At 36.2% G+C, this 26278-nt stretch overlaps 1 protein-coding gene across 15 annotated transcripts in view; it reads left to right on the top strand.

The window, feature by feature from the left end:
- KATNAL1 (katanin catalytic subunit A1 like 1) overlaps positions 1 to 26278 on the top strand; it is an 81399-nt gene that overhangs the window by 4242 nt on the left and 50879 nt on the right. For 9 of the 15 annotated variants that reach the window (XR_010837114.1, XR_010837113.1, XR_010837116.1 and 6 more), the window contains 2 exons: positions 12216 to 12388; positions 14199 to 14359. Coding sequence is in view for 7 of the 15 variants with exons in the window: in XM_059041806.2 (XP_058897789.1) it covers positions 12227 to 12388; positions 14199 to 14359 (323 nt within the window). In the remaining 8 variants the exon portion in view is untranslated. Of the gene's footprint in view, positions 1 to 4223; positions 4304 to 4610; positions 4695 to 12215; positions 12389 to 14198; positions 14360 to 22707; positions 22765 to 23516; positions 23585 to 26278 lie in introns of those variants that run through there. The other 6 variants (XR_010837117.1, XM_067016212.1, XM_067016213.1 and 3 more) reach the window with 4 other exon arrangements.

Below are 26278 nucleotides of genomic sequence, written 5' to 3'. Positions count from 1 at the left end.
GAGAAAGTAGGAAAGTATGGCATGAGCAGGGTGGAAGAATTAGGCTAGAATGAAGTTGGTACGTTTCATAAGCAGCAGCTAAGTTCGAGCTGTGTTACTAGGCAGCATGCTAGTGTTCATAGGAGGGGAGAAGCTCTGAAAAAGGAAGAGATGCGAGTAGATACAGGTAGTTATAGGTTGGGTGGTAAAAGGTGAAAGGTCAAAGCTTATGGCCCTTAAGAGGTGGATAGAAGTAAAGGTCAATTGATGAGAGATGAGACTGGGGTTAGGAAAGGAGAATAGTGGAGATTTGAAATAGCCACTATGGAAGGGGACCTGAGCTGGGACAAATAAGAATCGTTTCATCGATTAGATGACAGCAGAACACCAGGTGGTGTAATTTTTTTTTCTCCTTAAAATTTGATTGGTTTACTAAGGGGAAGCTTAAAATATTGAGGAAACCAATATCCTAATGTGTTCCTGAAGAGAAGAGAATTCAGGCCCAGAACTTACGATTGGAACATTCCTCAGTAACTTGGGATTTATTCATTTTAACTGATAATTGCTGTCTATTTGTATAAATATCACACTAACACTAGAAAGGCCCTTACAGATCTTTTGGATCAATACTTTATTTTCTCAACATGTACAGTGATATTCTTTTACAGAGAACATTTCTCCAAGGATCATTTCCTGAGTGTGGTGCGGTGGGAGGGGTCAGATAGATCTGTTGTTCACTTCCGGAACTACAGCTCATTTTCCATGTGATCGTGCGCATGTTTCCAGAACTGCGCCCCACTCAAAAAAGATGTTAATACGATCTGTAAGGTTTTGGGGAAGATTAGACAGTTTAACGGAGGTAAACCTGAAGTGCTCCATAACAGAAGGCCTCTCTCTTCCCCTTCTCCCCCTTCCTTACCAACAACATGGCAGGATTGTCAGTTCTCTTTGACAAAAAGCCATGTTCTGTGACTTTACTTGACCATGTTAAGCAGGTAGATCAGGTAGTAGTTACATTACAAAATGATAATTTGATCTATATAAAAAGATTCATCAATTATTCTTTTAAATGAAGCTTCCTGAAGTGCTATAAAATGTTATTTTATATAGACCATTAATAGTAACAATGTCTTTGCCTTAGTTTCGTCTTCAAAGAAACAGTGAGTTCCAATACAAGGTTTGAGATCCCAACAGCTCCAAAATTCTTTGATTCTCCGACTCATCTCATTTTTGGACTGATCCATATTATGATTTCAATAATATTTGAGCATCTATTTGTAAATGAAAATATGTATATATTTTAATGTACTCAGCATTATTTTAAACATTTTGTCTCCTCGATAATCTAGACCTAGTGAAACTATGCCTTAGAATACCTAGTAAAAGTCAGGCATATACAGGCATTTGCTAGATAAATTTATGGTGTAGATTGAGAATAGTTAAAAAAAAATGCAGTAATTTTCCAAGGTGCGTTGTTTAATCTCCACTAGATGTCTAGAAAGCCATTTTTATCACACTGCTTGATGTGGAGTAAGCATTCAGTAAATGTTCTTACTATTATTTTCATACTAAATGGGTATTTATGCACTTAAGATAAAATTTATAATTTAAGTTGCCATTTTGAGACAGTGGTGGATGATAAACATTTTCTATCTTTTTTAATGTTTTAACAACGTCAGTGGAATTTAGTACATGGGCAGAAATTATTGTAATGGTTACTTCTGAGAAACATTTAAGCTGTTCGAATTCTCTATCTAGATTCTCTCATGTTGCACAGACAGTTGTTTTCTGTTTCTCAAGTATTTGTGAAGTGAGCTCAGGTGAGGAAACAAATGAAAAAGCTTCAATGCTACAGATATTTTTGTCTTATCTTTGGGTATATGATTAAGTCATGTTCTCCATTATTCATGGCAAGCTACAGCCCTTGAGAATATAACCCCACATAAAGAGATGGGAGGTATCGTGACTTTGAAGGTTAACTATTTTGGTGACTAGTATTCCCATAGTAGGTTAATTTATTGCTATTAAAACACACTTCAAGATGCAGTAATTTGAGAAGTTGTGGTTATATGTTTGTTTGATTGCTTGTATTTATAGCAGTCATTGCATGAAATAAACTGGTATTTGGTGATTTGGATAAACATTAAAAAAATACGTGGAGCCTGGACATTGGTTGAATTCAGTGTGGTACAAAATGCTGAAAGTTAAACTCAATTTGTTGTTTTGCTACCACTCTTCTAACTAGTGTTATTTTGTTCACATTGCTATGGTTGAGGCTGCTTTAGTGTTTCTAGAATAAATATCTACTTTCAGGAATTTAGAGCTCGTGGAAGGAAAGGGAGCAATATGAGAGAAATACAGAAGTGTAAGAATAAAAATAGTTTAAAGCAGACTTTTTTCTTAAGCCTCACATGTATTATAACTGAATTGGATAGATATCACTCACATTAAAAATTAGTTTGAAAAAAATGTTTTCTTTCCTATTTAAAAACCATTACTGTGGAGACAAAAGAATTATAAATACCATGTTTTAATTTAAAAAAGAATTATTAGTGACATCCTAAGCAATTTTGGGTTTTGAAAATAAACTAGTTATTAGTTTTCCCAAATGTATGTCTTAGTCTTATAAGATAAAAATCCAAGTATGTTGGGGGAGAAAGCTGTGTGTGCACGTGTGTGCGTGCGCGCGTGTGCGTGTGTTTTGTGTAGGATGGTGGGAAGGCTGTGGTTGGAGGTGCAGCTGGAGAGAGAGCTGGGAACCAGGGGTTTATTTGTTATGTTTAGATCTGAGTCATGAAAGAGACAAGTCGTAATTATCTAGAACCAAGTGAAACAATATTTTTTTCTTCTTGGTCTGAGCGTGAACTTGAACTGAGCTCTTCTTTTCATTCTGAGAATAGAACTCTCCTTGAAGATATTACTTGGATCGTTCTGTACAGGGCAACATGACTGGGTCAGTTCAGTAGCAAATGTTGCAAGAAGATGCTGATTCATTTTTGAATACATGATAAATTATACCTCAATAAGAGAAGTTTTGTCAAGTGTGTGACATTGCTAAAATATTTCATGCCTCCTTTACATGTAACCTGGCCGTTTAAAAGTCCTAGAAACTCTTCTAATTTAAACTAAAGGAGATTTTTAAAAACCCTCTTATATTTCAAGTTTATGGTTAAAAGTAATTCAAGTTGTGGTATAGCTTCTAGGAATTTATAATGAAAACTGGATCCATTGATTTACTGTTATTTTTGAGGAAAAATTAGCTGCTCCAAACCTCTGCTTTAATGTTGAGTGTGGAGTAAAATAGTTTACGTTGATTCGGTGTCATCATACGCTAGGAGTGTTGCTAATGTATTATCACACTTAATTTTTACAATAACCATATGGTGAGAACTACTCTTCTGCCTCTTTTATAGATGTAGAAGTGAGAAATTACATGATTTGCCTGAGGTCACAACTGAAAATTTGTGGTGCCTGGATCCCTACCCGGGTTTTTCTGTCTGAAATTTTTCTGTTGCCTTCACACTTGAAGAGTTTAGCTTGATATGCGATTCTAGGTTGGCGGCTCCCACCCCCAGCACATGCAACATACTATTCTGCTGCCTCCGGGCTTCCAGCATTCTTTTTGAAAAGTTAGCTGTCAATATATTATTTTTCCTTTGTTGATAATATATCATTTCTCCCTATTGCTTTTAGGTTCTTCAGTTTTACTACATTGTCTCTAGATGTGGATTTATTTTTATTTATTTTGAAACAGAGAGTTACTGTCCTCTATAGATATTGGAAATTTTTTAGCCATTACATATTGGATATTGCTCTCTCCTTTTTTCCTTCTAAAATTCATAATAGACATATGATGGATCGTATCTTTCTTCTCTCTGCATTTCTTATCTTTGCTTACTTATTCTATCTCTCTATGCTGCATTCTGGGCAGTTTCTGTAGCTCTGTGCTCTGGTTTCTGGGTTCCCCTTTCATCTGTGCCGAATCTGCTATTTTCTCAGTCCATTGAGTTTTTCACTTCAGTGACTATATTTTTTAATGCTAGAAGTTCTTTCTGATTCTTTTTCACATGTGCCTATTCCTTTTGAAATGACCCTATGTTTTTAGATGTACTTATTTTATAGTAACTATTAGATTATCAAGTGCTTTTGATAGTAGCACTGATTCAGCTATATGTTGAAGCATTTGACTCACCCTCCTGATGGATTGTATTTCTTGTACCTTGAAATTTTGGTTGTAACCTCAGTGGAAATACTGTGAAGCCTTGGTCAAGGATGGATCCTATACTTTTGTGTTTATTTCTGTGAAGTGCCATATGGAAAACTGGTGAGTGAATAAACAAATTTGATATATCCACATAATGAGATACTACTCAACAATAAAAGCATTAAATTACTGCTATATGAACAGCATGGTTGAATCCCGAAAGTATTATTCTACATGAAAGAAGAATAGATACTGTATCATTCTATTTATGTCACATTCCAGAAAAGACAAATCTTTAGTGATTAGTGAACAGATGGATGTATGCAGTTGTATACATTTTTCAAAAGAAATCAAATTGTACTCTTGAAATTAATGCACTTCATTGCATAAAAATTATACCTCAATAAAGCTTATTTTAAAAACACAGGCAAAACTCAATGGTAACGGAAGTCAGAATAGTAATTGCCCTAGACGAGAAGCGCTCACTGTGAGGAGACGTGGAACCTATGGGGTATGGAGATGTTCCGTATCTTGATGTGGGTGTTACCTGGCTGTAACCGATGTTAAAATTCACTGAAGACTTGTGTACCTCTATGTTATATACTTCAATAATAAAATGCAAAAGGAGAAAAATACTCTAGAGAGGGGTTAGAATATAAAGTTGAGAAAATCTCGAAAAAGTAGAGCAAAAGGACAAAGAGATGGAAAATAGGAGAGAAAAGATAAGAAAATTAGAGGACCAATCTAGAAAGTCCAATAGCTAAATAAACGGTGTTTTAGAAAGAGAGAAAAAATGGAAAGAAATCATCAGTGAACTAATTGAGCAATTTTCCTAAAATTGAAAGATAGTAATTTCTAGATTGAAAGAATCCCAGATAGACCCATATCAAAGCATATCATCAACAGTTTTAGAAAACTTTTGTTTAAAAAAATCCTGCAAATTTTCAGAAAGGGGAAAAGACAGATGATATATAAGGAATCAGGAATTTGAATGACTTCCGTTTCCTCAACTTAATCTTGAAACTTAGAAGGTAATAGAGCAATGCCTTTAAATTTTCGAAGGAAAATTATTTGCAAGTGAGGATTCAATAGCCAGCCAAACTATTACTGACGTGTGAGGGTAGAATAAAGGAGTTTTCTTTCGGGCATGCACGATCTCAGAAACTTTACCCCCCATCTATAGAAAATGTGTTCCGTAAAGGTAAGGGAGTAAAACCAGAAAGAAAGGCACGTGATAGACAAAAAAAATGATTCAGAATAGAAGAGACAAAGGGACTCCCCAAGATGAATTGAGAAACCAAGTTGAACAGCCTTGGAAGGTAGATGGAGTGTCTTCCTCCAGATCAAAGGTTAGGCTTCCTTATAGCCTTGAAAGAAAGATATTATCTTCATTTGGAACAAAGGGTAGGCATGCATGGTGTTCAATATAATTGATTTGGGTTCCCTAAATTTAGGATTCTTCTCCTGTAATGCAGTCTCCTGCATTTGCTGGTATCACTTGGCCCATTATGTGTTGCCCTGTGGGAACTGGGGTTTGGGGGACCAGTGCAAAAAAACCTCAACAATCTTAGGTTGTTGGGTTGTCTTCTAGAAGTTTTGTAGTTTTAACTCTTACATTTACATCAGTCATTCATTTTGAGTTAATTTTTATGATGTGAGGTAAGAGTTGAGATTCAGGTTTCCCCCCCCCCCCATATGGATATCTAGTTGTTTCAGCACGCTTTTTTTGGAAAAAACTTTTTTTTCATTGACTTGCCTTTACAACTTTGTCAAAAATTAATTTGCCATATATGTATGGATCTTTCTGGACTCTGTAATTTGTTCCATTGGTCTGTGTGTCTATCTTTATGCCAATCCCACACTGTCTTGATTCCGGTAATTTTATAACAAATCTTGGAATCAATATAAGTTGTCCTACTTTACTATTTTTTGAAACTGTTTTGACTACTTTATGTCCTTTGTATTTCCATCTAAGCTTTAGAATCAGCTTGTAGATTTTTACAAGAAAAGCTGCTGGGATTTTGATTGGGATTTCATTGAGATTTCATTGAGTCTGTGGTCACTTTCCACGGAATTGACATCTTACCATTATTGAGAGTTTCAGTTCATAAATGCACGTGCACATACACGCGTATGTATTTCTATTAACTTAGGTCATCTTTACTTTCTCAGTGTCCAAATCTTGCATATGTTTTGTTAAATTTATCCCTTAAATATTTAATATTTTTGAATGATTTCATTGTTTTGATTTTAGTTTTCAACTGTTTATTGTTAATATATAGAAATACAATTGATTTTTGAATATTGACCTTGTATTCTGAAGCTTTACAAAACTAACTTATTAGTTCTAGTAGTTATTATAGATTCCCTAGGATTTTCTCCATTAACAATTGTGTTGTACTTGAATAAAAGCAGTTTTACTTCTTCTTTTCTAATCTTTATTCCTTTTATTTTTTTCTTGGCTAGTTGCACTGGTTAGAACCTCTAGTTCTAACGTTGAATAGACGGGGTGAGAGGAAATATACTGACCTTGTTCTTTCTTGATCTTGGGAGAGAGCATTCAGTTTTTTCACAATAAATATGATGTTAGCTGCAGGTATTTCATAGATCCGCTTTACTAGGTTGAGGAAATTCTATTGTCAGTTTGCTGAGAGTTCTTACCATTAATGGTGTTGAATTTTGTCTGGTACATTTTCTGCAGCTATTCAGATGATCATATGTTTCATTTCTAGTCCTTAACATTATATTGATTGGTTTTTTAATAGAAACCACCTTGAATTTTTGGTATAAACCCCACTTGGTCATAATGTGTTATCGTTTTTATATACTGGATTTGATTAGCTAAAATTTAAATATTTTTGTATCTGTGTTCCCGAGGGATACTGGTAGGTAAATTTCTTTTCTTATAATGTCTGGTTTTGGTATCAAGGTAAAGCTGGCCTTAAAATATGAGTTAGAGGTTTTTCCACCTCTTCCTTTTTCTGAGAGAGTTTGTTTGGAATTGGTTTATTTTTTCCCTGAGTACTTGAGAGAATTCACTTGTGAAACCTTTTGGATTTGGAGTGTTTTGGGTTTTTTGTTTGTTTGTTTTATTTTTGGGGGTTTTTTTTTGGTGGAAAGATTTTAAATTACAAATTGAATTTCATTGATTGACAGAGGACTATTCAGATTAATTACTCTGTTTCTTCTTGAGAAATAGCTTTGGTATGTTGTGACTCTCAGAATTTGTCCATTTAATTAAGCCCTCTTTTGCCTTTTAATAGCTCTAAAGTTTGTAGTGATAACCCCTCCATCATTTCTGATTTTGGTAATTTGTGTTTTCTCTCTTACTTTCTTGGTCAGTGATACTAGAGGTTTAATCTTTTTTTTTTTTTGGCGGTACGCGGGCCTCTCTCTGCTGTGGCCTCTCCTGTTGCGGAGCACAGGCTCCGGACGCGCAGGCTCAGCGGCCACGGCTCACGGGCCCAACCGCTCCGCGGCACGTGGGATCCTCCCGGACTGGGTCGCGAACCTGCATCCCCTGCATCGGCAGGCGGACTCTCAACCACTGTGCCACCAGGGAAGCTCAAGGTTTAATCATTTTTAATGATCTTTCCAAAGAACCAGCTTTTGGCTACATGGAAATTTCTTTTTTTTTTCCTGTTCTATTTTATTGGTTTTTGCTCTTAACCTTATTATGTTCTTCCTTCTACTTCTTTTGGGTTAATATGTGGTTATTTTCGTAGATTCTTAAGACAAGCTGAAAGCAGGAGTTGGCAAACTATAGTCTGGGGGCCAAATTCAGTCTGCTCCTTATTTTTGTATGGCCCATGAACTAAGAATGTTATTTTCATTTTTTTTAATGGTTAAAGAAGTCAAAAGAAGAATAGTGTTCTGTGACGTGAAAATAAATGAAATTCAGATATCAGTGTCTGCAAATTAAATTTTATTGGAACACAACCACACTCGTTTGTTTACATATTGTTTATGGCTACTTTTGTGCAGAGTTCAGTAGTTGGAGTAGAGACTTTGTGATGTTCTCATTGCTTTGCACTGCTGCTTGGTGTGCACTGTAATCACAGTGTTTCACGTGCCTTGCATATCATTGAACTGTGACATTTTACTTCATTTATTGTCAGCGGCTTCCCATCATGTCAAAACAAGAAAAGATGAGAAAAATGGACTTGACATATTTATACTTTTAAAGCACAGTGGAGTGTAGAATATCGAACTAAATGACAAAGCATTGTGATTATTATGCAATGACACTATAGCTGTGCTAAAGACATACAGTTTACACTGACATTACCAGACTAATCACTCATCATGGTATTCCCAATTCATAGGAAAGCAGTGGTTAGAGAACTTAGAAAACTTAAAAAGGAATATCTTTTTAAGCAGAATTTCTTCACAAAATTAAAAAACGAAAATCAGGCTGCACCCAGAGTAAGTTTTGAGTGTCTCCTTTGTTGGCCAAACAAGGAAGTCATTTACCAATGGTAATTTAAGTAAATCTTGTTTGATTGTAGCAACCAAAGAAATGTGTCTGGAGAAAATAAACTTGCTTTTGACTGTTAGCCTTCTGGTGAGAACAGTTGCTGGAAAGGTTGAGGACATCAATAATCAATTTAAAAAAACAAGGCAAATGATTTTGATTGGTTTTCCTTGGCTCTTGATGAATTGACAGATGTTACCAAAACAGCTTAAGTGTTTATTTGAGCAGTCAATGCTGAGTTTGAAGTTACTGAAAAATTACATTTAATGAATAGTGTTTGTGGAATAGCTACAGACAGGAATACTTATAAAAAGTTGAGAAAACACGAATTCTGTACAACCTGAAGTGGAATTGTTAAGGTGTGTTGAAACTCGGGGTGGCAAAAAATATGTGTAGAACAGAAAAAAGGCTTAGGTGAACAAATTTACAAAGCTGTGAAAATGTAGCATGGTTAAAGTTGTTGGCTCTTCACTGTTTTTTAAAAATTTATTTATTTTTATTTTATTTTTTTTTGGCTGTGTTGGGTCTTTGTTGCTGTGCATGGGCTTTCTCTAGTTGCGGTGAGCAGGGGCTACTCTTGGTTGCGGCGCACGGGCTTCTCATTGCGGTGGCTTCTCTTGTTGCAGAGCACGGGCTGTAGGTGCACGGGCTTCAGTAGTTGTAGCACGCTGGCTCAGTAGTTGTTGCTCGCGGGCTCTAGAGTGCAGGCTCAGTAGTTGTGGCGCACAGGCTTAGTTGCTCTGTGCCATGTGGGATCTTCCCGGACCAGGGCTCGAACCTGTGTCCCCTGCATTGGCAGGCGGATTCTTAACCACTGTGCCACCAGGGAAGCCCTTCACCTTTTTTTTTATCAGCAGGTGTTTTGCAGAGAATATTTGAGTCTGTCATGTAGTAAGGAACCATTAGTGTCTTAAGACTCGAGTGTTGCTCTTGAGGACTTAGCCATTGTCAGTTCCATGAATTTTTGTCAGAAATAGACTTGCCCCTGCCACACAGCAGTTTGGTGGCTTGTAGTGGTAAAGTTCTATTGTAATCATTTGAGCTAAGAGCCGATTTGAAATTTTTCTGAATGAGAGGAACTGCTCTCACCCACTATTACTGAACACTGAATGGCTTTGGAAATCAGTTTGGCTGCAGACTTGATAATGTTTCTTTATGAATCAACTGAAAATTACAGGACCAAACAGTGCTTATATGCAAAACTAAAAGTTATTTCAATGCCAACTAATGTTTGAATGACAAGTAATACCAAGCTATTTTATATAGCTTTCCTTGCTGTCAAAAGTTAAAGCAAAGAAGTGAGATCTCCATTCCCACCCAGATTTTCGGTATATTTTTTTGAGCTCAAACTACTTTGATGCAAGTGCAAAGGAAATTTCCATATTATGAAATCCATTTAACTGTGTAATTGAGATACTTCCACTTACCCTTCAATTGGAAGTGATTAACATGCAATGTAATGACACGCTAAAAGACATATCAAGAGAAGAATAAAATCTTTAAATGCTTTCCAAACAGTGAATATGCTGGATGAAATCATATGCTTGTGATTTGATATCATTATGTGACAGTACCTATCTGGGTGAAAAGACACTTTAAACATGAGATGCGTGAGTCTTATTAAAGAGCAGCATTAACATATGAACATTTGCAATTGATTTTGATGACAGGGAGCGGTAACTTTGAATCCGACCTACATGAAATGCCCCCCCACAAAAGAGTTCCAGTCTTTTTTTTTTTTTGTGGTACGCGGGCCTCTCACTGTTGTGGCCTCTCCCGTTGCGGAGCACAGGCTCCGGACGCGCAGGCTCAGCGGCCACGGCTCACGGGCCCAGCCGCTCCGTGGCACGTGGGATCCTCCCGGACCGGGGCACGAACCCGCGTCCCCTGCATCGGCAGGCGGACTCCCAACCACTGCGCCACCAGGGAAGCCCAAGAGTTCCATTCTTATTAGTAGACCTGTTTTGCAAAAAGTTGTACTCAACTATTACTACTATAATATTTTGAATTTTGTCGATAAAAATTGTGGACTTTTTTGTCTCATCATATAAGTACTTGCATAATATCCTCGATTTTGCCCATTGCCCCTCAAAGCTAAAAATATTTACTCTCTGGCCCTTTACAGAAAAAGTTTGCTGACCCCTGCTTTACATCGAGATATTTTCAGTCTGCATATTTGTGTGCCTGTACATATTAGCAGAATTAATGCGTTTGTCTCACAATGACTAATTTGAAGAATTGTTCTAATTTGAAGAGGAGGCTTTCCGTGGTTGTCCTATTTTCTGTGGGTAGATCTACTGAATGTTGCAATTTCTCACTGTGTAAAAGTAGTGTACTGTTTGCTGCAGTGTGATTCACAAGTAACCTAGATGCTGCCTTCAAGGAACCTATGCCTGGAGAAGGGGCAAATAATATGCCAAAACACATAAAGGAAACAATTTTATTCTCAAAAATGTACTGGAGTCAGCTGAAGTGACTAGAACAAGAGGAGAGGCAGTTAATTTTGAGGAAGAGTTTTTGAGCCCCTTAAGAACAGATAAGAAGTAAGAGAGGAAGGGCCAAGCTACCCACACCAAAATTTGATTCCCTCAGGAAGGCATGGAGAAATATTTTGATTTTTCTCTACCAAGTGTATTCATTGGTTTACTGTTCCAGGAAATAAGAGTAGGTCAATTTGGACTCTTTCCCAAGATGTCATTCTCCTGTATCTCTGGACTTCCTACTCCGTAGTGTTTGGTGGAAAGCAACTTTGCTTAGAAGCCTTCGATGATCTTGGGAGACTTCAGAGAAGCCTGGAAGAAAAGCCAGAATTACTGGGCTGGAGGGCTTTGGTGGAAACCAGAGGTTCTGATGGTATTTCTTCCTAGCATCTTATAGAAGGGGAAAGATTAATGATAGTTATTTGCACAGACAAAAAGCTACAAATGACAAGGTCATAGAAGGTTACAAGATGAGGAGCAAAAAGAGCTCAGGTAGTTTAATTCACAGGTTTTTGCTTAGATTTAAATTGTATGGAACAATTAAATGTATATAAACGACGCATGGACATAGGCTGTTCTTTTAAAATGTGTTCCTTAAGTCAAAAAGTTCCTTAACTTTCTGTTCTTGGGGCCAAATAGTTTTAGTGAGAAAATAGTTTCTGCCGTTTTAACTGATGTCATTGGAAAATGTGAGATATTCATATATTTATTTTTACATTGTCAGGAATAAGTTGACTAAAAGAAAGAAAGTTCATCTTTACTATTGTTGCAGCTTGTAGTGATTATAAATGAGCACGGAGAACTAGTGTCTAATTTATGTACCTGTAACATAAATCTATAGTTCAGAGCTGTGTAATTTGTCTCCTTATTATCTCTTTGTGTGTTCTTTTGTGATCTCCTTTGTATTTCCAAAATTGGGAATTTTGTTCAATATTATAAGATGCATTCAGATAACCTCAAAGAATGAGAGAACCATTTTGACTTTCAAAGTAGTTTTAAGCAGATCTTTTAAATCATAATAAGAAATGCTTTAAAGTCAGTACTGAAAACTTAATAAAAAGTCTTATTTTATGTTTAGGTCTCTGAAAGATGAATTTGGCTGAGATTTGTGACAATGCAAAGAAAGGAAGAGAATATGCACTTCTTGGAAATTATGACTCATCAATGGTATATTACCAGGGGGTGATACAGCAGATTCAGAGACATTGCCAGTCAGTCAGAGACCCAGCTGTCAAAGGCAAATGGCAGCAGGTAAGATCACGTTCAAGTATTCAGTGAATGAGGGCAGTGGTCTGTTATACTTGAAAGGTAAGGATTAGAAAATTAGTTTGAGATTTTTGTAAATAGCTCTTATTTGTCTGAACACTGAAATATATTTAAAATGTACTCTGAATAATTTTCTGTCTTTCCCAGTTAATATTTTATATACTTTTGATAATATATTTTATGAGACATATTTTGAAGATATTTAATTCAAATTGAATCTACTTTTAATTCTTTTTCCTGATCAGTTGACTAATTGTGTGTGATTACAAATTTTTGAAATAAGATATTTCTACTTGCCCTTTCCCCTTTCATTTTACATGTAATTTTGACCCATTTCATAAAACTTTTCCTTTAAGAAGATTTTCTCTTCTTTTGAAAGACTCCTTACAAATACAAAGGAGTCAGTAATCTAATAAAAAACACTAATATATTTGCTGTGTCTCTTGACTATACAACTTGGTTATATAATATTACAGTTAATAAAAACTTGAATTAGAATTTCCCCACTTACTCTTAAAACTTAAAATCCTTTTAAAATTAAAAGTACAAAGTCAGGCATTTCTTTGAAGTTTCATTTATGTGCTAATGCCTTTCAAGTGTTTCTTTTAAGTTTTCCACTGGTCAGAAATTGATGTTTTACTAAGTTTTCAGGGTAAATTTGGCTTATTTTCCAACTTAAGTGTTAACCAAATTATGTTGAGTGAGAACAATACACTCCCTTTAACTCAAGTTTAAATTTTTAGTTGTGTTCTATCCTGCATCCTATCCCCAGGCAAGAGTTGTTTTTTAATCTAGCATGGAAATATTTTTGACCTGTTCTTAATTGTGTTAAATAGTGACCATTTCTGTTCTGGTACTTCTACTATGTTTCTTTCCATTAGGTTCTGAAATTTCATTTCTCTAAGTGTAACATGTAATTGCATATATTAGTTGAATTTAGATTTTTCTTGGGTTCTGTGACTCCTTTATATGTTCCTTTCTATATACTATTTGAGATAAAGTTAAGGGAAAGTTTCTTATGCTCCGCTTTATAGTAAAGTGTGCTTTCTGGTTAAGAAAATTAAAATGGTTAAAATTAATTTAGAAATGTAATTTTCAATCTATTATCTGCTTGTCTTTGAAAATTAGTTTGGGCTCAAAGTTTGAAAACGTGAGAATTTCCACATAGTTGGTGCTCAGTGAAGTTTTTGAAATATGGGGAAAATCTTGCCTTTGAGCTCAAAATAAACTTTAGCCAGGACTTGAAAGATTTTAAACCCGGCGAAAAGAATTCAGACTTCGGTGAGGCAGAATTTAAATTGGAAATGGGTAATTCTTAGTATCGGTATTACACCACTTCAGGCTTTCAGATGCTCACGACAGGCATTTCATATTTTGTGATATTGGGGACAGGAAACGCTGATTTCCTACCAGCATTTTGGCTGACAATTTTTGAGGAAGCTATTTAGAAATATATTAAAAGTATTTAGCATAACATTATAGATTTCTGAGAATGGTTAACTTCTTACTAACTTAGTTGCTTATTTTAAATTGTCTTAATGGTCATCACATTCTTTGGTAGAAAGAATTTCTTCATGAAAGATATATAACGACTTGCACTAAGAAAAGATAAATATTACACGTATGTCTTCAAACCAATTCCTGGCCTCCTATGTAACTTTAAATAATTTTTAAACTATGTTTTAATTACTCATTTTGCATACTTTGAACAACATTAAGAAAACTAGAATTCTATAGAAATTTGTTATTTGCAATTTATATAAATACTTTGTAGCATAAAGGCTATTTTTTTAAGGTTCGGCAGGAATTATTGGAAGAATATGAACAAGTTAAAAGTATTGTCAGCACTTTGGAAAGTTTTAAAATCGACAAGCCCCCAGATTTCCCTGTGTCCTGTCAAGGTGAACCATTTAGAGATCCTGCTGTTTGGCCGCCCCCTGTACCTGCAGAACACAGGTAAATGGGACTTTATATTCTCTTTAGGTACTTCTATAGTTAATTGACATTCAGAGTGAAGAGAGTAAAGCTTTATTTGAACAAAGTATGAAAAACTGTTTGGGGGGGCATGTAAATTTAATACCTATTTATAATTTTCACACGTGTGCTTACAGGGTTTGTATTTGATAAAGAACAGAAGTATATCTTTTGTCATATATCTTGCTTTGGGAATGTTTTACTACTGTAATCAAAACAATAGAAATCTACTGCTAGTCCTAAATTTTAGTTTAACTGATAAATTTATCAGTTAAGCGAATTCTTTTAGATTTCATAATGTCAGCATCAGAGCTTTTTTGCTTTGAAAGACTAACAACTTTAGATGAAATGGTGGACAAATTGGATTCATCTGGTTGGGCATACAGCCAGTCTCCTGAATCTCAGTGTTGAAGGAACCTAACCTTTCCCTAACGGTGGAGGGGCCAATTCCCTAGTGTGGCAACAAGGCTTGAAGTTTATCTCCTCGATGCTCTGTCTGTCCATCATCTGCATCAAACCTCTCTCTTCTTCTTCTTTGCTGTCTTCCTGTCTTTGCATAGTCTGTTCTTCCTCAAGGAATAACCGTAATCCCCATCTAAGCAACTCATATTCATTCTCCGAGTCTCAGCTAAACTGTTTGTCTTCTCTGCAGCCTTTTCTGGTTCCCCCCGCCTAACATCCTGGTTCATCCTAGTTTTATTGTGTTTCTTTGTCTCTTGACAAGATTAGGAGTTTTGCAAGGGCAAGGACCATGGTTTTATTTACTCAAAACAAATAACAAATAGCAAACGTCCACTGCTCACCCAGTGTTTGGCACATAGTAGGCGTTCAGCCAACATTGAATGAGTAACTTCATTAATTCCACAAGTAAAGAAACGGAGGTCTGGGAGACCTTGACCTGTAAGTTAGGCTAGACCAGGAGCTGAGCTCAGGTCTTTCTGGCTTTCAGTCCCCATTTTTGTGAAGTGGTATATTGTGGCCGGAGTGTTGCATCATAGAAAATAAATATCCCTTTGGTTAGTAGCTGTGATCATGTATTTAGCTTGTTGATCTCTTAAAATTTCCTAAAAGCATTTAAAGAACTGTGAAAAGTAGTTAATTTATTCCTTCAGGATTTTTTCCACTGAGTTAGAGATAATTTTATGATTCCCATTATAAAAACACCAGATGATGATTCTTTTCTAAGGTCTATAATAATATAGTGCTTTCCTCAGATGTAGCCACCCTCAGGTGTTTTGGATTAAGGTGACTGTTACCCCTCAAAAAGCACTGTTTCAAGAGTCATAGGAAGTTCCAAAGTAAATATAATGGCATTTTGATGGATCAGACTTGAAAATTTTATGTATGTATAATAAATACCTTGTTTTTTCCTGAAAGTCATTAATTTAGAAATACATTTCTAGTTTACAGCTAAAAGCTGACACTATTTTTATTTTAGATATAATTGACATAGCATTGTGTAAGTTTAAGGTGTACACTCTGTTGATTTGATATATTTATATATTGTGATAGGATTATCACAGTAGCCTTAGCTAACACCTCTATCACATCACATAGTTATCATTTCTTTTTCTGGGGGGCATTAAGGTATAGTGTCTTAGCTATGACTCTGAAGTATGTGATGCAGTATTGTATTGTTTAATCGCTATGCTGTGCATTAGATTTCTAGGACTTATTTAACTACTGGTTGCAAGCGTGTACCGTTAAACACCGTCTTCCCGACTCCCTGCCCCCACCCCCATCTCCCAGCCCCTGGTAACGACCCTTCAACTCGCTGTTTTTACAAGTTTGGCTTTTTCAGATTCCACGTGTAAGTAACATGCATTAGTCCTTCTTCGTCTGACTTACCTCACTTAGCATAATGCCTTCAAGGTTTACCCATGTTGTTGCAGATGGCAGGATTTCCTTCTTTGTCATGGCTGAATAATATTCCCTTGTACTATATGTGTACCACATCATCTTTATCCATTCATCTGTTAGCGGTCACTTACATTGTTTTCATATCTTGGCTATTGTAAATAAAGCTGCAGAGAGTGTGGGAATGCACGTATCTCTTCAGTATCCTGTTTTTACTTCTTTCGGTTATATACCTGGGAGTGGAATTGCTGGATGGTCTGGGAGTTCTATTTTTAATTTTTGGAGGAACCTTAATACTCTTTTCCATATAGTGGCTGAACCAATGTTCATTCCCACCAACAGTGCACAAGGATTCCCTTCTTTCCACATCCTTGCCAACCCTTATCCCTTGTCTTCTTGATAATAGTCATTCCAACAGATGTGAGCTAATATCTCATTGTCGTTTTGATTTGCATTTCCCTGATGATTAGTTAATGTTTAGCATTGTTTCATGTACATGTTGGTCATTTGGATGTCTTCTTTGGAAAAGTGTCTGTTTAGTTCCTCTCCCCATTTTTTAATTGGGTTGTTGTTGTTATTGAATTGTATGCGTTCTTTACGTATATTTACTTAACATTTTGGATATTAACCCCCTATCTGATTTATGGTTTGCAAATATTTTCTCCCATTTGGTAGGTTGCCGTTTTATTTATTTTTATTGCTTCTTTTGCTATGCAGGAGCTTTTTAATTTGATTTAGTCCCACTTGTTGATTTTTGCTTTTGTTGCTTTGCTTTTGGTGTCATCTAAAAAGATCATTGCCAAGACCAATATCAAGGAGCTTCCATCCTGTGTTTTCTTCTAGGGTTTTGCAGTATCGGGCCTTATGTTTTAAGTCTTTTAAATCCATTTCGAGTTCATTTTTTGTGAGTGGCGTAAGATAAAGGTTCAATTTCATTTTTTCCGCTGTGGTTATCCAGTTTTCTCAACAGGATTTGTTGAAGAGATTATCCTCTCCCCCATTGAGTGTTCTTGGCTCCCTTGTCACATGATAGTTGACTATAAATGCAGGGGGTTATTTCTGAGCTCTCTATTCTGTTCCACTGGTCTATGTGTCTGTTTTTATACTGTTTTAATTACTATAGTTTTGTATCAATATTATAGTTTGAAATCAGGAAGTGTGATGCCTCTGGCTTTGTTCTTCTTTCTCATGCTTGCTGTGGCTATTTTTGGTCTTTTGTGTTTCCATACAAATCTTAGGATTCTTCTTTCTAGTTCTGTGAAAAATGCCATTGGAAGTTTGACATGGATTGTGTTGAATCTGTAGATGGCTTTGGGTAATATGGATATTTTAACACTATTAAACTTCTGATCCATAAATGTAGGATATCTTTCCATTTGTTTGTATTTTCTTCAATTTCTTTCATTAAAGTCTGGTAGTTTTCATTGCACAGGTCTTTCACTTGGTTAAATTTATTCCTAAGTACTTTATTGTTTTTCATGCCAATGTGAATGGGATAATTTTGTTTCTTTTTCAGATGTTTTCTTGTTAATGTGTAGAGGCACCACTGATTTTTGTATGTTGATCTTATATCCTGCAACTTTAGTGAATTCATAGATTAGTTTCCAATAGTTTTTTGGTTGAGTCTTTAAGGTTTTCTATATATAAGATCATACCATTTGCAAATAAGGACAATTTTGCTTATTCCTTTCCAATTCGGATGCCTTTTATTTCTTTGTTTTGCCTAATTACTCTAGTTAGGACTTCCAGTAATATGCTGAATAAGAGTGATGAGAGTGTGGGCATTCTTATCTTGTTGCTGTTCAAGAAGAGAAACTTTCAATTTTTCACTGTTGAGTATAATGTTAGCTGTTGTCGTATATGGCCTTTATCATGCTGAGGTATGTTCCTTCAATTTGTTGAGGGTTTTTATCATGAAAGGATGTCGTATTTTGTCAAATGCTTTTCTTCGTCTATCAAGATGATCGTATGATTTTTATCTTTTATTCTGTTGATGTGGTGTATCATATTTATTGATTTGTATATGTTGCACTACCCTGGCATCCCAAGGATAAATTCTACTTGGTGATGTTGTATTTGAATTTGGTTTGCTAATATTGAATTTGGTTTGCTAATATTCTGTTGAGAATTTTTGCCTCCGTATTCATTGAGGATATTGGTCTATAGTTTTCTTTTCTCATCGTGTCCTTATCTGGCTTTGGTATCAGAGTAATGCTGGCTTCATAAAATGAGTTTGGAAGTGTTCCCTCTTCCTCAGTTTTTTGGAAGAGTTTAAGAAGGATTGGAATTAATTCTTTTTTAAATGTTTGGTAGAATTCTCCAGTGAAGCCATCTGGTCCTGGGAATAACTTTCAGTATAGGAAGTACCTGTTCGTAATTGCTAGAGCACCATGATGTATTTCAGAAGGCAGTGGCCACAGATAATAGCTCTAATATCTAATATCTGTGGCTCAGACTGAATAGAAAGTGTGGCTGGCTTTTTCCCATTGATGAACACTTTCCTGAAAACATCTCCTCATTAGAGAAACACCAGCGCAATTATTTCTTTTTCTTTGGCCTCCTTTAACTGCCCATAGCACAGATCTGACTTATTTTTATACTTGTGTTTGAATCGTTATTCTCAATGAAAGTGAAAGATGAATGGACCAGAATATGTTTCTCTAAACCTCCTTCCTCCATACTAAATTTTCAAAAAAGTTTCCCTTGTGTGTAACTATTGTGTGTATTTTTTTTTTTCCTCTGTGGATCAGAAATCCTTAATAAAAGCAAATCTAAGACTGTATATTGCCTGGGGAAAAAAGATTCCCATTTCCACATATATCATCAACAACAATGGAAAAACACCCAACGACTCCACAAGGTTCTACTAGTGAAGCAGTTCTGTTTAATACCTTGAGTAGTATCATGGGATTAGCAGTTTTTAACTTTAAAAATAAAATCTTTACATAAGCAAATCCACAGATCCTTCACCAAGTAATAACATCATAGTGATACCTATGTAAGGCAGATCTTAATGAAGTAAACTTTACACAGGCTTGTAGCACAGAATGTGTACATGAGCTGATAGAATAAGCAAATATTAAGATTGTAAGTTTAGAGTTAAAAGTTATGGGAGGTTAAAATTGTATAATTTTTTCTTTTTATAATTTTGTTTCTTCTACAGGTCATATAAAACAAAAGTAATAAAATTTCCACCTAGAGATAGTGAAAAGTATATAGTCCTTAGGTATACTTGGTGTAATGGGAAGACAGTTGACAAGCCCACGAGATCTGAGTTTGAATTCTACTTCTGACACCTCTTTGCTTTATGACCTTGTGCAAGTTATTTAACCTCTAAACATTAACTTCACTGTCTGTAAAATGGGGATGTCTACCTCATGGAATTAATTAAGAAAATGGAATGTTTAGGACAGTAGCTGGCATGTAATAAGTAAAGTGAATCATCAACTCTGAAATAAAAGACTACAGCGTTCTTTCAGATAAATAGCAAGAGACTAACAGAATTTTTAAAATGACATAGCCTCATTTGTAAAATTCCTTAAGGAATTTTTTTTCCTTCCTGTACATTCTATATAAATCGTTAGTTTTCTGAAACATTTTGAATAACTCTGGCAGAGAGAATATGGTTTTTAAAATGTCCAAGTCTCATGAAGTGGGCAATCATTTTTAGGAAGAGCATGATAACTAGTTATCCGTCAGTTTATGTTTTACAAGCACTATCTTATTTAAACCTACAGTGATCCTCTGAAGTAGCTACTTGTATTGTGTATCCATATTACTATTGCTGATCTATAGTTATGAATAGATCGTATGAAGCTGTCATTTACAGCTGAGGATACTGAAGCTTACAAAGTTTGTTATTTTCCCAAAGTCATCTGAACAAGAAAGTGGCAGAGCCAGGATTTGAACCCAGATCTCCTCAACTTCAGGAGTCTTATTTATATCCACTCTGCCATGTTACTTTGCTACACATACTTGGTGGTATCTATGGGTCTGTTTTGATATTTATCTATATATCCTAATATATAATATATAGTTCTGTTAACCACTTGATTAAATTCTTGTTAGAGGTGAGAATAAAGAGGAGAATAAAGAAGCTGAAAATGCTTGATGAAATAAATAATGTAATTTTAAAAATTTCTCTGTGAGAATACCACACTGAAATTGCAGTGTAGGCCAGTTGGAAAGTATAATTTACCTTGTTTTGTACAAAATGTTTCCGGGACGCGTCTGTTGGGTTTATTGTTAGCCACTAATTTGGTAGCCCTGCTTGTGGGTCTGCCTCTTCACCTCATGGACTTTAACACAAACCTTCTCCTCTCTCCCCGTTACGGCACAGTGAGGTGATGTCTGTTACCACTGGTGGTTTTCGGTGGTGGTTTGCCACATTGTTCGAAGTTATACCTTATATGTCATGTGTCCTCTGGGTTTAATCATGATCCTGTTTACCAGCAGCTGCTTGGATAAATCAGAACAACCTTTTAAAGTGAATTAGATTTATTGCCTTAAGTATGAGGAAATGGAGCTACAAAAGTAGGATTATAATGGGAGGTTCTGGCAACATGAAAATTAAACTCCAAAGAGATGAAGCCTCCAGATCATTCTTAGTGTCCTAAGTTAAAAGGTATCTTGTATTAATTAAATTATTTTATAATATTTTCCATGTAAGTTTATTAAGCACATTCTCTTTAATGAGGCCATTTAAAAATGATCTCTCCTGGTGAGACCTGAGGCCATGAAACTAAGATTTTCTGTATTGGAACAGTATTTGACATAGATTATGTTCAATAAAGTATTCTTTATTCAACTTAAAAAATAAATGTGTTAGGTCTTTTAAAGTTACATCTTTTGGGAGATAATGGCAGTAGCAACAGGTTACACAGGCCTGAAAATAATCATTTGGCTTATTCCATACAGGTTGAAAAAGAGAACTCTGATAGGCTCTCTAACGTTATTTCATCTGGAACCAAGGGAAATGGCATAGAGTGTTTCTGCATACAGATAGATAGGATGATTGATTTTTTTTTTTTTTTTTTTTTTTTTTCGGTATGCGGGCCTCTCACTGTTGTGGCCTCTCCCGTTGCGGAGCACAGGCTCCGGACGTGCAGGCCCAGCGGCCATGGCTCACGGGCTCAGTTGCTCCGCGGCATGTGGGATCTTCCCGGACCAGGGCACGAACCCGTGTCTCCTGCATCGGCAGGCGGATTCTCAACCACTGCGCCACCAGGGAAGCCCAGGATGATTGATTTTTATCAAATTTGTGCTATTTAACATTTCAGCAAAGAGGAAATTCTTGTCGACTTGGTATTAAAATTGTTGCTTTATGTTTTCTTTGGGTACCTTAATAGATTAAGTAACTGCTCGCATATTATATCCCAGTTTGCACTGGAAAAAGATCAGTTAAGGCCAAGGTCAAGTACCGATAGATAGTGAACTGCCATCTCATCCTTACTGGTATCTCACCCAGGCTCTGGGAAATTTTCCTGGGATTGGGAGGTAGGAAAGCAAGCTTTTGTATCAGTTCCACCACTAACTGAGTGGTCGTCCAAGTTAATTTCACTTCTCTGTGCCTCATTTTTCACCTCTGTAAAAGGTACATCATGATGAGATTGTTTTGTAAAATTGTTTTAAAGTCTTAGGAAGAAAAACACTATTATTGCTCTACCCAACATATATTTTATGAGCATTCATCATATACTCAACTTTATTTTTGGCCCTGTGGAAAGTATAAAGGTAATAATAATAATAAAAAAAAAACAGCACAGACCTTGGCCTCAAGAAACCATCAGAAAAATAATCCAGACATTCTGGGAAGCTTAACCTAGGATGCTGGCACCCATTGTATACCAAGTACTAAGCTGGGTGCCAGTACTATGGTGGGATACGGTGGGATGCAGAAACAGACACAGTCCCTGCCTTCCTGAGCTTACAGTCTTGTAAAATGGGTGTGAGAGCCATTACTGAGGTAGAGTGGACTAGATTTGGTGATTAATGAGATAAGAGAATGAGAATTGGAGCAGGTAATTAAATATCTAGATGAAGCTGTTGAATAGGAATTGGAAATGAGACCCAGAGTTTAAGAGAGATTGGGATTAGTAGTAGTTACTTAGGAATCATCAGCAAGTATGGAATTTTAAGAAAGAAATTTTAAGGTCATTCTTCATATGGTAGAGTAGGTTATTGCTGAGTACGATTGGCAGGTTGAGATTATACTCATTTCTAAACGTTCTGGAGTCATATTGTCTTCCAGAATTCTGTTTCTGGAGTGTGGGATGGACTCTATATTTAGACTTTGGGAAGAATTAGGTAGCGGTGCTGATTAACTATAATCATTGACATTTATTGAGTAGTTTTTAACTGTGAACCCAGGTACTATGCTAATAAACTCTCTACATGGTTTTTTCTTGATCTTCACAACCACCCTCTAAAATAGGTACTATTAATATCATCCCTGTTTTTTTTTTTTAGAAGAAATTGAAGCTTAAAGATTCTAAGCAACTTTATCAAATGCTGCATGTAGGTTAAGTAAGGTCAGGATTGAGAATTGGATTGGATTTAGCAACGTGGAGCTCACTGGTGACCATGATGCGTGGTTTTGGTGGAACGGTGGAGAATAATGAAGTGGGTTCAGAGAATGGGAGGAGAGGAATTGAAAACAGTGAATGCGTGCAGTTCTTCCAGCGAGTCTTGTTGCAAAGGGGGGCATAGAAATTGAGAGGTAGTTGGGGAAGTGGGATCAAAGTTTTTTGTTGCTTCAGAGACTTGTGTATGCTGATGAGAATGCTGCAGCAGAAAGGGGAAGCTTGACGATGGCTGGGAGAAGGGGGCACTCCTGGAGCAGTGTCCCTGAGTAGACAGGAGGAGGCAGAATCCAGTGCACAGGTGGAGTGGGCGCAGCATAGCTGATTCAGAGTAGCTGGAGGGAAGGCAGTTTGTTATAAAGGCTGTGGACGCAGAGAAGTGGGCGGGTGTGGAGGTGAGCGCTTGTGGAAGTTCTCTCCTGATTATTTCGATGAGAGAAAAAAAGCAAGCAAGATCATCTGAGAGTGAGGGCGAGGTGCAGGTGTTTTCCAGGGTTTAAATTGTCACCTAAAGTGTCCCAAGAGGGGACGTCCATTCCATTTGGCTATTTTATTTCTTTTATGTAAGTTTTCTAGGAAGCATTTGTCTTATTTTGCAGAACTCAACAGTCATTCATTTGAAATCTTATTTTGGAATTCTAGGTATTGATTACAATGAGTGCCTAAAAACTTGGTATTTCTGTCGTTTTTTTATGTTACAGAAGAGACAACTGAAAGATAGAAATTTTAATTCATTAGAGATAAACTAAGGAATGGGAACAAGATAGTGGTAAGTCAGAAAGAAATCATAACACATCAGTTTTGTTTTTCTTGAAAGAAGTCTTTGCCTTGCTGCACCTTACCACTGTTTTCTCCCTTCTTCTTTCCTCTGGCAAACTGCTGTGACGTGTACTCTCCCTGTGTGCCTTTCACTGCGCCTCTTTCCTTAATGAGTAGAAATCCTGGATCTGTATTCATTGCAGTATGGGACTGACTTCTTGAAGACAGCTTCCTAATTTAAAATGGAATGCCAAATTCTCAAGAGTTGAGGTGTTTAACTCTTGTAACAGTTGATATTATTTACCATCTTTCTTCTTTGGAATGCGCCTCTTCTTTTGGCTTCTGTTACACGGTACTATTCTTTTTGCCTTCCTCTTTTTTTTTTCCCCTAACCTCGGCCCCTTCTTCTCTTATCTCCTCCTCTTGTTGTTCCCTGGCGCTGCCCCTCTGCTCGTTCTGTATTCACTTCTGCTCCTTATACGCCGCCGCCCCACTCTCTCTCTATGCTTTGCAGATGGCGTTAGTGATATAGGAGGGTTGGGCCCTCTGGCTTGCATGGGCAGTCTAATTGTCGTTTGTAGATAACTTCTCTTTTCTCTCTCATTGTTTCATGCTTTTATTTTTTGTCTTGGTGTTAAATAGTTTCACTACAGATTATCTGAATATGGATTTATTTTTATTTAGCACTACTTAAGACTTGTGTTTCTTTTGTTTCAAATTCTTTTTGATGCTTTTAACCATTTATTTTTATAGTTTATAACGGATAGTTCTATTATCAGAAGTTATTTGGAGCCTTATCTTTTTGGTTATTTCTGATGGCTCTTGTTGGTGGTAAAGTTGAGAATGTCCCTGCAAGGTCTGAGTCATTCTAACATGTGGCTTGTTTAGGGGGATGTCACTCCTCAGAGGGTCTGTGTTGGGTTCAGCTAGGTGCCTTCAGGACATCACCTGCCTGGACCACTTTTAGGTAAATTTCTTCACTTAAGGGAGTATAAAACGAAATCCCCAACCACATGGGTGCAGGCCCTGGTTACTGTCCCCAGGGGAGACGTGTACCTCACTCCACACGGATAGAACATAGGCTGAGACAGACAGGCGTACTTGTTTCTTCTGTGTGTGTGTTTAAAGTCTGCCCTTTGAGAGTCCTGGCTTCACTTGCCAGTCTCAGTTCAGCTTTGACATTTGTAGGCCTCAGGCCTTGTCTCAGGCCTCACTTTGTACTCATTAAATCTCAAGCCCTTAGGTAGCTAAGACCTGGAAACCCTCAGGGACTGCCATGCCATCAGCTGTATTTTATTTATTTTTTGGCTGTCAGGTATTTCTCTTATCTTCTGGTAAGATCACCTGTGTATAAACAGGATATTTGTTACATTTTATCCAGAATTTTTTTTTATGTTACAGAAAATAAAACTGAAAGATAGAAAATTCAGTTCATTAGAGATAAACTGTATCTGTATATTTATCATAAATTCTTGAGGGTCTTATCCTCCAGTTTGTTGTTTTTGAGGACTTTTATTTATAGTTTAGTTGGGAACTCTTCTTCAGCGAGGCTTTAGTTGCAGGACTTATATGTGGATAGAAAGGGATGTCCAGTATAATACATAAAATATGTATATATTTTTAGCTAAACCATAAGCTTCTTGAATGCATGGACTATATCGTATTTTTTTGTATTCCAGTGTTTTGAAAATCAGTAGAATATTTTCAGAACTTGACTATAAACTAGACAAAGAACTATGAGGTATTTAAAGTTCAACTGATAGTATTTTAATATAATCTGTAAAAGTCATGTACGTCCCTATACTCTGAAAGAATGCCATTGTCCATCTAGTTTCAAGGTCTTTAGAGTTAGACATAAGATAAATTAAATATTTTAAGTTTTTCAAGTTCAAAGGTCTTTAGAGTTCAATGGAAAAGGCAAGGGCCTATCTTTAGATCCAAAGAAGAGCAAAAGGTAAAATCAAATAAACAACCTGCCTGGGAGTAGTGGCATTCTACCATTAGACGAAATAATCAGTAATGTTATCGTCCCCTTCCCCTACCTTAGAAGTGATAGAACGACTGGCTTAGCAACTTTAAATAAGGATTAGCATGTCCCATCAGAGTCTCTGACAAGAATCTCGCCCCTGTTCTTGCTGAAATACCTAGTTGTGGGTAACATCAAAACGCTAAGAGGGCAGGCCCCGTGATATTAAATGGGACTGTATAATATTTGTTGTGAGAAGTATGTCTGCAGCTCCAGGTCTCATACCAGCGGAAATTTTTGGCTAAATATTACCTTGGTTAACTTGGATAATTGTCTCTTTCAACTCCAGTAACATTTAGAATTAAGAGTAGAAATGTCTAAGAGACTCAAAACTGTAATAGTAGTATTTTTTGTTAAGGGATATGTCCATGTTTATTTATTATTTTTATGTACTTGTAACTTAAGACAATGTGGCTAATGAGGGTGATAAACATGCAATTCCAATTTTAAGTGTATTATGGAATAATTTAGATCTGTGATTTTACATGAAAATTTATGTTAAATACTTTTGGGGAACATTTAGGAGAAATTAGGCTTACCTCATTTATAAGTTTAACTTATAAATAAGTTTATGAAAGTATATGTAAGTTATGCTTTGTTAAGTAAGACAATTGAAGAACTAAGAAGGAAATAAAATATATTACATTTATAAACATATGTTAAAAATTTTAGTGGCAT

Source organism: Kogia breviceps, chromosome 16 (assembly GCF_026419965.1).
Source record: "Kogia breviceps isolate mKogBre1 chromosome 16, mKogBre1 haplotype 1, whole genome shotgun sequence".
Lineage (NCBI taxonomy): Eukaryota > Metazoa > Chordata > Mammalia > Artiodactyla > Physeteridae > Kogia > Kogia breviceps.
Note: the sequence above shows the minus strand (reverse complement) of the source record. Positions and strands in the feature narration are given on the sequence as shown.